Source organism: Aquila chrysaetos, chromosome 25, assembly GCF_900496995.4.
Source record: "Aquila chrysaetos chrysaetos chromosome 25, bAquChr1.4, whole genome shotgun sequence".
Lineage (NCBI taxonomy): Eukaryota > Metazoa > Chordata > Aves > Accipitriformes > Accipitridae > Aquila > Aquila chrysaetos.
This window is the reverse complement of record NC_044028.1, coordinates 5,579,866-5,594,208: the sequence shown is the minus strand read 5'-3', so window position 1 is coordinate 5,594,208 and position 14,343 is coordinate 5,579,866. Positions and strand designations below refer to the sequence as shown.

Sequence of the window (14,343 nt, the reverse complement as noted above, 5' to 3'; positions counted from 1 at the left end):
CAGAGGTAAGGGGGTCCTCTAAATGGGATGTTCTTATCCCTAGTTTCTCCATAATGCTGGCTGAAAGCCTCTACGCACTACAGCGATGAAAAGAATGAGACACTCACCAAATTCAGTTTCCACTGACAGGTCCCCACAGACTAAATCTTTATTAAATGAGGCTTAGCTCAGAACTGGCAGCTTGTCAAATGAGCATTCTCACTGAAAAGGCGGATTTCCTTTCTGGGGATTCTGCAAATTCCCTTGCAGGGCTCTAAAAAAACCACCACGGATGCATCAGTGTTCATGCAGGTCTTTATGCCAAATCCCAGACCAGCAAAATGCATAAGGAATCCTCTTGGGAACGGGCCTTCAGCTTTAGAAGTTTACTCCTTCCTAGCATTCCCAGTTGGACAAAGTTAAAACCATTAGTTAACTTTGTTTAAAGGCAAGAATCAGGTAAGTATTTGGAATATTGAGGCGAAGGGCACCAAAAGGATAGCTGGAAGAATCTGGTGGGTCTCCTGCACCATTCCCGTCCACGCTCAGCTTGCCCAGCTCACCTATGGCAGATCTGCACAATTTCACCAGACAGTCCTTTCCCACAACAGAGAAGCTCACACATTCCCACCCGACAGCAGCTCCTCTACTCGAGGTCTTTTAGAAGCAGCTTTATTTCCTTGGTTAGAAAGCTGTATCATCCATTAAAGTCTTAAAACACAATCTCCTTGCAAGGTAATTTTCCAGCAAACTGGATAATGGAAAAAACCCCCATGCTATAAAGGAAGTATGAATTTAATGCTCCTACAACTCAGGGATAAGCAAGCACTGCCTGCATTACCTGGCTCAAGCCCAAGTGCTGTATAAATTCCCATGCCAAGACAATTCCCCATCCCCAGCTCTGCAGCAGGAGCTCAGCTATGCTCCTGCTGGCCTGGAACTCCCTGAAGGCAAGACGTGGCACTGCCAAGCTGCCTGTTGCACGCAGGCGGGGACCTGGGCACACTTGCACAGCCCAGCACATGAACTAGGCAGCACTGGTGTATTTGAAAAAAAAAAAAAAAAAAAAAAAAAAAAGGCAGGAAATGCTTAGGCCTGAAGCCCAGTGACTTAATCCAATTTCCATCCTTTTTCCCTTCCCCCTCCTACATCATGGGCTCTCAGAGACAATACATTTCATTTAGAGGGGGGAAAAAAACCCCAAAAACCTCACTCCTACGTGCCTATCCTTACACACTATCAAGCAAAGCGCTGGGACACTACATTTTTTTTTAATCTATGCTGACCATGCAAGCTCTGGAGTGGACACCAACATCAAGGATTTTCTTTCAAGACTCCAGCTGTAAGAGTCTGTGCTTTACTGCAGGCTACCTGCTTTTTAGCTGTTGCTGTTTCTTATTAGATATGGTTTGAAACCCAAATATTCATACTGCTCCTGTGAATTTCAAGAGTTCTCCAGGAAGATACAGTCTTTCAGTAGAGGTGATTACATGCATCATCTACAAGTCTCCTGTTCCTCTGTAGGACCTAAACCCTATCCTTTCCAGGACTGGATAGGTAACGACATGGCACGGATTAAGATTAAATGCCATATTTAGGCTCACAGCAGCATCTTGATCTTCTTAATCATCTCCTCTTTAAACCAGCCAACCAAATCGGAAAATATCAGCCACTACAGTTTGAAGACACTGAGCTCAACCCTCAGTTCTGATGTCCAGAGCAGGAAAGGCCTGGCAGGGAGATCACTGCAATCTGCATACACCATACGGTACCCTCTTAGCAGGCAGCCATCAGTCTGCTTTGAGAGAGGCTTTCACATGCCATTCCTATTTGGAAGAGGATAAACAAGGCATTGGGGAGGGAGGGGAAGGAGAGCGGAAATGAGCAGAGCCACCCCTAAGTGGAACAGAAAACAAAAACTTGTTCCAGTTGTGGAAACTTTCCCCAAAGGAACATCAACTCATCAACAGGGTTAGCCCATCCCATCATCAGGGATGGCAGTGTTTTCATAAGCATGACCACTGTAGATAATGTGGTTCTGCTCGCTTCTGCCATTATTTTGGACTTGCTGGTTTGGCCTCAGTGACACAGCATCACATCACTTGTGTTAGTTAAGAAGTTTTGCTGGGCAAAGAAGATTTGTTTGAATTTCTTAGCAGCGTACGCATTCAGTTGCATAGGACACAAGCGCAGACATCCAGCAGAAGCATTCTTCCTCTCACTATACTTTCCTGGCATCTTCTCTATGCAGCTCATGACTTGCAGACATATCAAAGCAGCTGAGAGGAAAACAGTTTGAGTATGGCCACTTCCTGTCTACACCAAGTGATAAAAAAACCCACACTGAGTTTCCAAATTTGTCTCCAAAATTTCCACATGAAAGAAGTTCATTTTAAGAGAAGATATTTTTAACCACCACACTTGGACCAAAGTGATTCTGGAAAGCCAGGGCAGGCTGCCTTTCACAGGTTTCCATTACAGGACCGTGCACGGCACCTCATTCCCTTCGCAACATCACTGCAACCTTCCACCACCAAGTAATTTTGGTGGGACTGTAACCAGGGTATGGTCAGGCTCGCTGATCGGGCCCAAACAGGTAGGGAAGCTGATTCACTTTGGGGAGAAGTGCAACAACAGGACTAACAGAAGTAGCAACTTTACCTCGGTTCCCAAGCACTGTGTGCAAATAATGTAGTCCAAGGACTACTAAGACCTACCAAGCTCATTTTTAAGGAGACTATTCAGGGTAGAGCAATGATTTGGGCAAGACCCATAACTGATCTGCAAACAACATTAATCACAGCTCCCCCCCGCTTTTTTTTAAAAATCAGCTTTACCTGGAAACAAGGGATTAGTACTCCTTACAATCAGAAGGATTATGAAAGTGTTCTGACTGTACCACAGGAACACACAAAGTATGAAGAAGCCCAAGACAGATGAAAAAATTCAGGACAAATGTATAAAACGTGATCATCGCTGGGCCAATGGGGTTGTGTCCTTGAATCATTTGCAGATCAATGTCTTGCCCAGAAAATTCTTAATGGCAACATCTCTGCAGGCACCATTTTAATCCCATTTATGTCTTAGAAGGTTTTGCGCCATGCATCTACTGCTGCACGCTATAAACTCAAGCATAACATTGTTGCACTGAACCACAAAAGCGATGCAGAATAATTTGAGAGAGAGTCCAAATTGGAAGGGAAACTCCAACGTCAAATTGTTACTAATGTTAGACTTGAAAGGCAACTTAAAAGTGCTTGCTAACATTTCTACAACTTGTTTCATATCATTAGCACCATGAAGAGGTCTTCTTCTAAACAGCAGCTATTAGGAAAATGCTTAAGCCACAGTAAGAAGCTCTAGCATACACTTTGGCATTTGAAGGCACCCGAGTTAAAAAAAAAAAAAAATTAATTAGGAGGAAAAGACAGACTTTCTGGCTAAGATAACAAATCCACCGTAAATGGCTTCATAAACTGCTTCTATTAGCACTGACTGGACAGTAAGGTAAATTGCTATAATTGGGCTTCTGCATTTATACATCAGTGTCAGGAATGGGCTAGATTGGTGCTACTCAGGTGTCTTTAACATGGAGATTCATGTCCAGTTTGCGCTCAGTTTGCAACCTGAAGTCAATCTTCAGAATCAAGAGTGAGATGTTTAAAACAACAAGAAAAAAACAACAAAAATAAAAACAGGGCACTGCATTTCCATTTTTATTTACTCCATTCAGCTTCACTGGCATTTGTCTACACAACTGAAGCAGGCCAAATGGCTGTTTACACAGCAAAAACTTAAGTGTAGTTCATAATACACATTAAGCCTACTACAGGGTGAGAGAAGCACTCTTGGTTACATTAGCAAATTACATTGGTCTAGCTGCCCTGATGGCTGACCTCTGGGAGGGGATAAAGAGCAAAATCAAAAGGCAAACTGCCCTACATCTTTAAAAAGTCACAGCCCATTGTGCTACAGCTAGCAGTCCATATGACATCTTCCTTAAAATAATTTGTATTTGAAGTTAGCTTCAATGCAGTATGTCAGTCATGTGGAGAGGCCGCAAAGAACTGGAAAGGGGCAATATCCCATAGGGATAGCTTCTGTAAGTTGGGGAAGGAGGAACACAGACCTCTGACCCATCTATTGACTGTGGACCTGAACTGACCTCCTTGTACAAACAATGCAAACATGTCATTTAACTGTCAGAGACAAACAAGTGCCATGCTTCTCACCATAAATTCACTCCAAACTGCCTCTTTGAAGACTACTACGGTTGGGGTTTAAAAAATAACAAAAAAAAAAAAAAAGGAGGAAAAAAAAAAAAAGAGGAAATCTCTTCCTTCAACTTAAAGCTGTACATTTCCCTCGACCAAAAGAGGCACATTCATGTGCAGGAAACAATTCCACATCAAGTCTTCCTTGGTTTTATTTTGGGTTTTTTTTGAGTTGGGTTTTTTTTTCCCTTTTCTTTCTTTAAAGAAGAAAAAGAAAAAAAGCTCTCAAAAAAACCCTCAGAGACAAAGACAACCAATATTCACTATTGAGAACCTTCAAACCCAGGGAAAAAAAAAATACCATAGAGAGACTAACAGAGGAAGCAGATCAAAAAACTATCCAAGCTAGCCAAGACCCACCACAGTCACAGCTGGAGCCTGTGTTTCTGCACCACTGACAAGACTGGGAGCGTCATTAACCACTTCTCTGCTCAGCATTGCAGCCTGCGCAAGGGAAGCTACAGAGCTAAGAAAGGCCTCATGCAGGCTCCTCGCCAAATTCAAGAAGGGATTAGGGCCTCCGGCAGCTATACTGAAGGGAAATACAATTTGAATAGAGATGCTTTCTTTACAGTTTTCCCCATTACGCAGTGCAGAGCTGCAGATGGCCCTCTCAGCAGCCGGGGTAAAGTCAGATGCTGCCCCCTCAAGAGCAGCATTCTGGCAAGTGGTCACAGCCTTACCCCTCCACTTCTGCTGCCCAGTTGTCAGGCGGATAAAGAGGGGAGCACATGCTTCTTAAATTCACTTCCTGAATGCCATTCATGAGAACAGGGAAACAGCTAACAGTAGATGCGCATATAGATTGAAAAACCTTACAGTTACAAGTCAAATATGGTGCCACAACATGTATTTACAGAGGGCATCCCGCTTTGTAGCTTTGGGTCTCAGCAGCTCTTCTCACAGTTTCTCCATTCCCCCATGAGGTCAGGGGAAGAGGGGAAACTGTTCGACTCTCTTAGGGCTTGTCTCCCTGCAAGGCTGAAAGTTGTTACAGACCACTGGCCTAAAAAATTTAAAGTACTGGGTTTATATCATGTATTTAGGGACAAATACACCTCACTTTTAGCTTCCTTTAGCACCAAGTTGTGGGAATACATAGGACATGGGGCTATTCTGCTGTAATAGCAGTTACATCGGTTAAAAGCAGCAGGTGTTTGCCCCACTGTGTCCTAGCAGGATTTTTTGTTAGCTGCTCTGCTTTCCCAAGACAGACACATGATTTGCACTAGAAATCAATGCACTTTATAGGTATAAACTAATATGCACACAGCCCTCCTTCAGAGATCCTATATCCTGCTCGTGAGATCAGTGCTGGCAGGATTCCTCGAGCTCCTGCACAGGTACTCATTCATTCATCAATTCTTCTGAACTGCATCTTGAAATTGATTTTTCAGGAAAGTTCCCAGAGCTCTCTTAGAGGTTCTGCCTACACTGATGTCATGGCTATATTTAAGAAGGAATCCCACTAAAGTGGTTTATAACACGCTCTGGCAGTATAGACAGAGCTAAATCCTATTAAACTACTTAAGTTGCTTTCCCCCTCTAAAGTCATCTGTCAAATGCTAGCCCTACACACAGCAGCCTACTATCAAACTAGCTTATCGAGAGTCATGCTTAAAACACCAAACAAAACAAAAAAATTCAATCGGCACACACATGAGGAAGAGAAACTGGGGCAGTGTGCTGCTCCAGTAACCTCCTGGGATCCCAGAGGGTGGAGAATGCTGGTGATTAGCTTTTCATTACAGTTAGATTGTAACCTACTTGCACACCACTGGACTTTATTAAAGATAAAATAAGAATGACTGTTTCTTTACATGTTTGTCTTGACTATTTTGAAAGGAAAATATGGAGAATATGTGAATGTAAGGCATACTTTTTAAATAGAGATCACACTAATGGGGGGTGGGGGTAACTGGGAAAACAAAGCACCGTTCAGCCTTAACTCAGCGCCCCACAGAGAAGGGGGAAAGCAGCGTTCATAGTCATCGCCTTTCCCGGTAACTTGAAAATTGGCATCATAGCATCCTGAAAGATTAATTCCCATAAGTGTTAAATGTCCACATTTAAAGCTCCAGTTTTTATAGCGTTCACTCCACTAAGTCAACATGTTACTGCTATGGTATTTCAGAGACAAACCTCAATTTCACAGATTCCATAAAAATAATAGAAGACAATAGGCTGGAAAAGACCTCTGGAGGTCACTGCAGTGCAACCTGCTGCTAAAAGTAGGGCTAATTTAATAGATAGGCTTGCTTAGAGCCTTGCCCAGGCAAGTTTCAAGTGTCTCTAAGGCTCGAGTTTCCAAGGCTTCCCTCAGTCCCTGCTCCAGCACTATAAAGAAGAATGTTTATAAGTGATTGCACCCAAGTGCCATTTCCCTTTGCAACCTGTGGTTGTTGTCGCTTGTCCTTTTGCTGCGTGGCTCTCAGAAGAGCCTGGTTGCCGTCTTCTCCAAGTCCCTCCTTCAAGTATGCGAAGGCTGCTCATGGATCTGTCCTTTTGCCTTCTCCTCTCCAGGCTGAAGGGTCCTAAGCCTCCCAGCCTCTCTTCACAGGTCAGGCTCTAACCATCTCAGTGGTCTTCCCCTAGGCATGCTCCAGTTAGTCAACATCTCTCCTGCACTGGAGGCCCCAAATCATTATGCAGTTACACAGCATTTATGCTGGCACATGTAACAGGCGGAGAGCCCATGCACATGAAATTGCTGATGACCCATTTTAAGGCTATTTTCAGCTTGCTTAGAGGGCTAGGCAAAGCACAAGCCTTCAGAGCTCAGGTCTGCCTCCAGCTGCATGACCTGCCCTACCTGATATGGTCACAAAGCACCGAAAGGTGACAGATCTCCCCCAACGCTGAACAGCACAGACAGTTGCTCCATGGGCATGAGAAATGCAGCCAGTACCATTTGAGACCAAGCGAGACACTCAACAGCATGGATGTTATTCCTCAAAACAACAAAAATGAGATGGCCAAGGGGGGAGGAAAGAAGAGGTAGGGAAGGAAAAAAAAGCAGCAATAGAGAAGTTACACGGTTCAGACTGAAAACAAGGCACCTCGGGAGTTATTCGGCGAGCCCAACTGCACAGATGCTCGTGCATCCCATTGGCTGCTGCCTTCCAGAATTGCACAGCAACCAGCCCGGGAGGTGGGAGGCTGCCAGCACGCATGAGAGCTCCCTGCTCAACCCCTCCTCTGCGTCCCCACAGCCCAGCCTGACAAGCACCAACACTGCTCCAGCTCCCCAGCTAATTGCAATATTGATCGCTCTTCCCCACCAGAGGTCAATCAGGGAGAGACAGCCAAAGGAGGCAGGACCTCAGTTTAACAAATGACAGGGTTGATGCAGAGCAGCCACACCAGGTTATCTCAACAAAAGCAGTATAGGACAATCCCACGTCCTACCTCAGTCCACAGCTCGGGTTTTCCTTGGCGAGCGAGAAGACAGTACTGCAGAAATAAGGATGGGGTGGAGGGGAAGGGGTAATATGTGCAGTTGTGCTCGTGTCTGATGCAGGTCAGAGAAGTGCTGACACCCAAAAGGTATTAATACTCTTCAAAGGCAGCACTGCATAGCATGAGTGCCGCTCTTGTAGGTGTTCCACTCCATTAATTCAGGAAAGTGAGGGAGGAAACGGTCACAACAGAGAAAGCTACCCAGCCTCAGCTTCCCTATGAAAAGGGCTCCAGTCCCAGGTCCTAGACCACACTGACATTTACAGAAGATCAGAGCTTCTCACAGAAGGACAAGCAGGAAAGAGTACAGAAACTGCCATAACGTGGAAAAGCAACTGATCCAGCTGTTGGGCTTACCACCACTGCAGCCACAAAACAGATCATGAAGTGTGCTACAGATGCAGAGGAGGAAAACTAGTTCTAGTGCCTGAGCACAACAGCTCACAGCAGGAGAGCTTGTTACAGCTTTCCTCTAGGACAACCACCTAAACCAAATCACCATTAGATGCTAGCAAAAATTAATCTGAGACACACACACAAAAAAAAAAAAAAAAAAAAGGTTGCAACTGGATAAAGAACACAATGGTTTGCAGGCTGCAGCACAAGAAAGGCCTGGAATTCTTTCCATCCAGACTCAAAATCATTAGCTCCCAGAAGCACTCAGAGCCAAGTGAAGGATACCCTGAACTCCTCTGCCCCACTTCCCGGTGTGCACAGGAGAAGTTAAGTTTTCTGAGCAGTCATTACTGATCAGGTGCATCTTTGCAGACAGCACCTGGTCACACAGTGCTGACTCTCAGCTTAGAAAAGCAGAGCTAATAGAAGGAAGAAGGCTGAAAACTGAACAGCAAAACAAACAGCCCAACTTCTATCATTTTTGAAAGCAAGCAAATCAGAATTCTCTGTTGTTACAATCCCTAGTTGACCCCTGAAAACAAAACCAAAGACCATGGCAAGGTCTTAGGGCAGCATAGTGAATGTACTAAGCGTGACAAGTTAATGCTGGCTACTACTGAGGCCCATACAAGATCCCAGGTAAGCTAAAAGCATGCAGCGGGGGAAAATGACAGAATTTTGCAACAGGGAGAAGGTATTTTAGAACACAGGCATATACATACAGCTTCTCTAGCTTTTCTCAATGGTCCAGCTGCTACAAACCTCAGGAGTCCCATCACATACAACACTGTCACCTTCACCTCTTCACTGGCAAAGAAAACTGTGTTAGAGGGTAGAGAAGCATTAGCATCTCTCCCTTTTGCCACTGCACAACTAATTACAGCAATTGCTTATGCAGCCTATAACAGCTACCTGCTTCCCACTATTTATAAACCAAAAGTCAAACCACTGCAGAAACAACTGTGTTTTATGTCAGTGCCTCCCCTAAATTGCCTGCCCCTCAGCTGATCCAAACTGCAGTGAAGCAGATGAGAAGCACTAGCATGAAGTTAAATAGATAAGCTTGGCTCCTGATGACCAAACTCTGCACTGAAATAGGAGGCCCTGAAGCAATCCGTGCTGCCAGCTCCGTTGGGGATAGAGCAAAGAGCAGATTTAATATCTTAAAGACAAAAACCACAGATTCCCTGCACACACACATACACACGCCCATTTCTGCTACGGTCATCTGAAATGGAGAAAAACCTCCAAGAAATACAGCACCTTCCCCATACACTTTCACATCAGAGAGAACTGGTAGATCCTGCCAGCATACTCAGTACTGAAACATTTTTAAAGTTTTTAGGGACTGTAAGTACAAATTCATTTGAAAATCTGTCACATCTTTTGTTAGTTCCCTTGAGTGAGTTGCAGCGAAACTAGTTGTAAAGACATTTGATAAGCAGACAGCTAAAGATTAGATTTCTGCATTATTCGGCAGTAGCCAAAAAGGTTCATAATTATTTATATGGGCATAGTTCTCAAGCTTATAAATTACTGTTATTTCTGCATCAACTTGCTTTTACTTCAACAAAAAAAGAGGTAAAAAGCATAGTTTTAACGAGTAAGATCTCCCCAGTATTGACAAAGTACTACTTTCCCCATTAACAGCTGCTGCTCTATCTGAAGGTGTCAGATTTTTTTTCTTTCTCTCTTCTCCAGCATCACCACTGGACTTTTAGCAACAGAAGAAAAACAAGAACACCAACATGAAAAGTTGGGACAATTCAGCACTGTGATGGGTAGGCTGGCTCTCACTGGGCTCAAGCAATCACTCAACATGCCACTGGTGCAGTCTCTGAGCTGTAGACAATGCCACACTTACTGAAACAGAGCCAGGAAATGAAGGAAACAGTAGGCAGCATAGCTGTTTCTAAAACTTGTCATTTACCCCATCCACAGGGGGAAGATATCACAGTTTTCCTCCATTTTCCTCTCAACTTACAAAAAGCCTATAAATCCCTATGTCCTCAAATGAGAGTCTGACTTTGATATCCACTACATAAATATTAAGATGTGTTGTTTAAGTAAGCTATCCAGAGGTCATCATCTGTCCAATCTGACCTGCTAGAGCAACGAAGCACAGCAGACAACTCCACCTTAACGAGCAAGGCTATTTTTGCTGCTGTGCTTGAGGATCAAAGCTTTTTCCCTAAAAAACCTATGATCCCAGGGACTAAGACCACTTTGGTAACAGCTAAGATGAGAAGAAAACCCTCCACTTTGAGGATACTTAAGACTCAAGCAAACACCAAGTTCAGGGTAACAAACACGACGAAAGCTATGTGTGACGCTAGTATCATTGACGGCACAGCAGCAAGAATGCCCTATTGAAGCCTGTAACTAAATCAAGGAATTCTAATATTCATAACTGAACTTGAAAGCACTACCCTCTGGGATACTAGAGAATTTCCCCTCAAAGACTGCTCACCTCATTGACAGTCATGTTGCTTTTCATAATCTTGTCCACAAATTCAATCAAGCTCCAGATAAAATCTAATCAAGTTGGACAAGCTGAATTGCAAGGGCTGTCTTTTCAAGTCCTTTAACAGGAGGTCAGCTCAAAGTAAGCCTCTGACGTCCCAGGACTCAGGCAGGCTTATTTCATGTAGTTCATTGCTGTAGGCACCAAAGACTATCTTAGCTCCTCAAACTATTTTTAATACTCACTCTACTGGAACACTTGATCTAGGTTTAGTCTTCTGTCCTTTTTGCTCATATCCTTAGTGATTTCTCCAGGCACAAAAATGGCTCTCCTAGGTATAGGAAAGACCTGCTATTCACAGAACTCCATCACTATACTTGTTCCTCAGCTTAAGTTTGTCCCTCTGGAAAACATGACCATCCCCAAGAACTACTGCTAGTCTGAAGATAGCAACCATCCTAAAGCAAATATAAAAGCACCCATAGATTGCCAGGGCAAAGCATTTACATTTAGGAAGACCTCATCATTCACATGTTGGTCATTTCAGTCTGCCCTTCAAAGACATCCTTTTTCTCCCCCCCTGCCCCAAGACAAACTTTAAGCCATAGCCAAGATCTAAATCCTTCGGCTACTCCCTAGCAAACACGCATTAGGAAAAATTTACTCCCACAACAATCAAATGAGAAGCCCTTTTATATTTATGCACTTCACACTAAAGCATTCAAAAGTATCAACATAACTTACGATCTTTAAAATAAAGCAACTCTTTTGAATATTGACCTGGATGCTGATATTGTAAGAAAAAAAAAAAAACCTATTCCAGAGGTTCTTGGTTCTAAAGTTAACTTAAAATTCATCCATGGAGCCCAAGAATAACAGCATAACATTTAAATACCATACGTGACCAATATGACATTGCAAACCAACGTGATTGGCATTAAAACATGTCCAGCCATATTCCATGCATGGCTATCATCTGACTGCCATTCTCCTGCTCTCCGAGGGTGCAGAAATCTTTATTCAGACTAATAGGTCTGCAGATGCAGATTCAAGGCAACTCTCTCTATGAAAGTGGTGTAACGGGGGAAAAAAAAAAGTTTTGTAGCCATATTAGTCACAAATTTTACTATAACTAAAATCTTACAAGAAGAATACCACTTTTTCCCGGCATCATACTTCCATAGATAACAAGACAGTGAATGCTCCCACTAGCCAAATTCCTAACATTTCAAAAGTAATTATTTCTAAGCTACTGAACAGATAAACAGAACTAACAAGTTTCCAGCCAGCAAGCCACTCCCCACCTTCCTCTTGTTCAGCATGTGTAGTTCAGGTCATTTCCGATTTTGATTCCAGCAGGAAGACCTATTTCAACCAGAGCACAGAAATAAGATGCCCAGAAGCCCAGACTCACTGACTCTGCAGTGTGTTAAAAAAGCACTTGGAAAAAAAGGCTACTGATTAAAGGAAGGGTGCTGTTATCTCCAACACACCAAACATCTGAAAGGATGTTCCCTCCCACACACTTCAATGTATGAAGTTCAGTTCCCTTCCTTTTTTTTTTTTTTTTTTTTGTTAAGTCTTTATAAAACAAAAGAAACTGTTTGTTCATTTGACTATTCAGCCAGCATCAAAATTAAAATATTCCTGCCCTGTCTCCACTCCAGGTTGGTCCCTGGTGAGTATCTCCAATATTTTACATATCAATATTTCTTTCTAGAAACTAAGCTCTAGGGAGAATGAAGAAGTGAAGAAGCTCAAGCATATTTATCAAGCTTGACACTTTCTATCGGTATGCAGCACTAGAAAACAATTTCCCTGATAAACGGATGGGCCCGAACTAGTCACACAGCCCTGTATCTTGCTCCCAACCTCATTAATCTTTTAAAGAGGTACAACTCCGCAAAGGGCTTCAAAACGTAGACTGACTTGCAACAGAGGAACTTGCAGGGAAGGTGAGGGACTGTAGCTATGTTACAGACACGCAGCTGAACTGCAGTGGTCTGGTGAAGACAGCCATTTGTGTTACTGCTCGTCCAGCTGTAAAGTGGCATTACACCACCAGCTTAGACACTTAATGTCAACACAAAATGGCTCTGTGTGGTTTCACAGGTCACGTCCAAAGCTTTAACGCACTTTGGTGAGGAGGAGATGCACACACACCACCCAATGCGAGCATCAAATCACACAAAATCTACTGCTGTAGAAGTGAAAAATTTATCAACTGCTCATGTGGCAACAAGAACAGTTCAAGACTGTTAAAGTGATGGAGAGTGTGGTCTTCAGGGCAGAGAGAAACAAAGAAAGAGTAAGCTCTGAAAAAGATGGGTTGATGCTAGCACTTTAACAGAAATATTCCCTGTTCAGCTGCAATTCTGCAGGTCACAAAGCAACCAGAAATAAAATGCTATTACAGACCCCTTTCACTAGTGGTACAGTGGTTTGTTCTATCAGCTTTCAGCATTGTTTCCGACTCCAAACCAGAAAGAAGCTATAAAGGGCAGGAAACAGCTAATCTATAAGCCAAACCCAGAACCATGGTTTTTTTCCATGATGGTTAAAAAAAAAAAAAAAAAAAAAAAAAAAAAAAGAAAAAGGCAGCAATGGTTTAGAAAAACCTGTGGGGTCACATGAAGACAGAATTCAGCCAGGAACCCTTTATTTGGTGCTCCTGAATTCTACTTACTGACTGAACACCCCAAAATATTCCCAAAGGGAGATTCAACACAAAGCCTTCTGCATCCCGTACTTTTCCACCCAACTCTTTTAGTGCTGAAGCACTGAGAAGCACAGGTACTTTGTTCCTGCCCCAGGTTTATGCCAGACCAGGGTTAGAACTCATCCAACAAGAAGCAGCAGAGTTTTACGCCTGGATCAGGTGCTCAATCTGGTTCACTGGGCAGCCGTTGTAGTACCCTGGCCTCTAGTTAGCAGAACTGCTTCTTTTTGGACCAGGGCTAGTTATACTGTAACTTGAATCAGATACACCGCTGCGGTGGCATTGAAACCGGTTTTCAGCCAGGTCAGTTCCTTGATTTAATCACTGAGCAGCTCCAGAGTGCAAAGTGTTCCAGCCACCCACCTGGACCGTGACCTCAGGAACCACAAACCTCCACTTCAGACCGGTATGACTAAAGGGTCTGAAGCTGCAAACCTTATTAGGGATGGAAGAGTCGCATCAATTTTTGGATTCCCCATGCGGGCCCTCAGGCTTAGGTCCCATTTACACAAAGGCACAATGTTGAAACCACAGTTTTGCACTATTTCTCCACTGAGGTATTGCCTGAAGAGGCCTAGCACAGACAAACATTCATGTTCACAGTCCAAATCTAATTTTAAAATCATGCTCAGTATGTTAGAATACAGTACTATCAATTTTTTTTCTCTTGTACAGAAATATTGTCCAACAAGGAATATGCATGTATTTATTCCAAATGGGTGCTGGAAGCAGTTTCACCAATGCACACAGGTCTTAGCACTGCAGCAGTGATACAGCAGTGCCATTCCACAGGAGCTCAGGAGCAAAAAAGTCTTTGATGCCATTAAAAAAAAAAAATTATCCAGCTTTCCAAGGCTGCAGCTCAGTGCCAAATTTTGTGCAAAAGACTTCTACAGAGAAGAAAAAGCTAACAAGGAGACTTTGAGCACACAGCTACAGATAATGCCAGAAAGCGCTAGTTAGAACCTTGCTCCCATAAACCACACCTCCCTGTAAACACAACTTTGCATTGCAGCTTGCGCACTCTTGCACAGCATTCACCACAACCTTCT

General features: G+C 43.4%; 1 protein-coding gene across 3 annotated transcripts in view; it reads right to left on the bottom strand.

The window, feature by feature from the left end:
• Positions 1-14,343, bottom strand: part of TTYH3 (tweety family member 3) — an 80,263-nt gene that overhangs the window by 45,757 nt on the left and 20,163 nt on the right. The window contains exon 1 of one of the 3 annotated variants that reach the window (XM_041120215.1): positions 11,877-11,976. The exons of the other annotated variants lie outside the window; for them this stretch is intronic. Coding sequence (XP_040976149.1) covers positions 11,877-11,894 — 18 coding nt within the window. The 5' untranslated portion in view covers positions 11,895-11,976. Of the gene's footprint in view, positions 1-11,876; positions 11,977-14,343 lie in introns of those variants that run through there. 3 annotated transcript variants of the gene reach the window in all.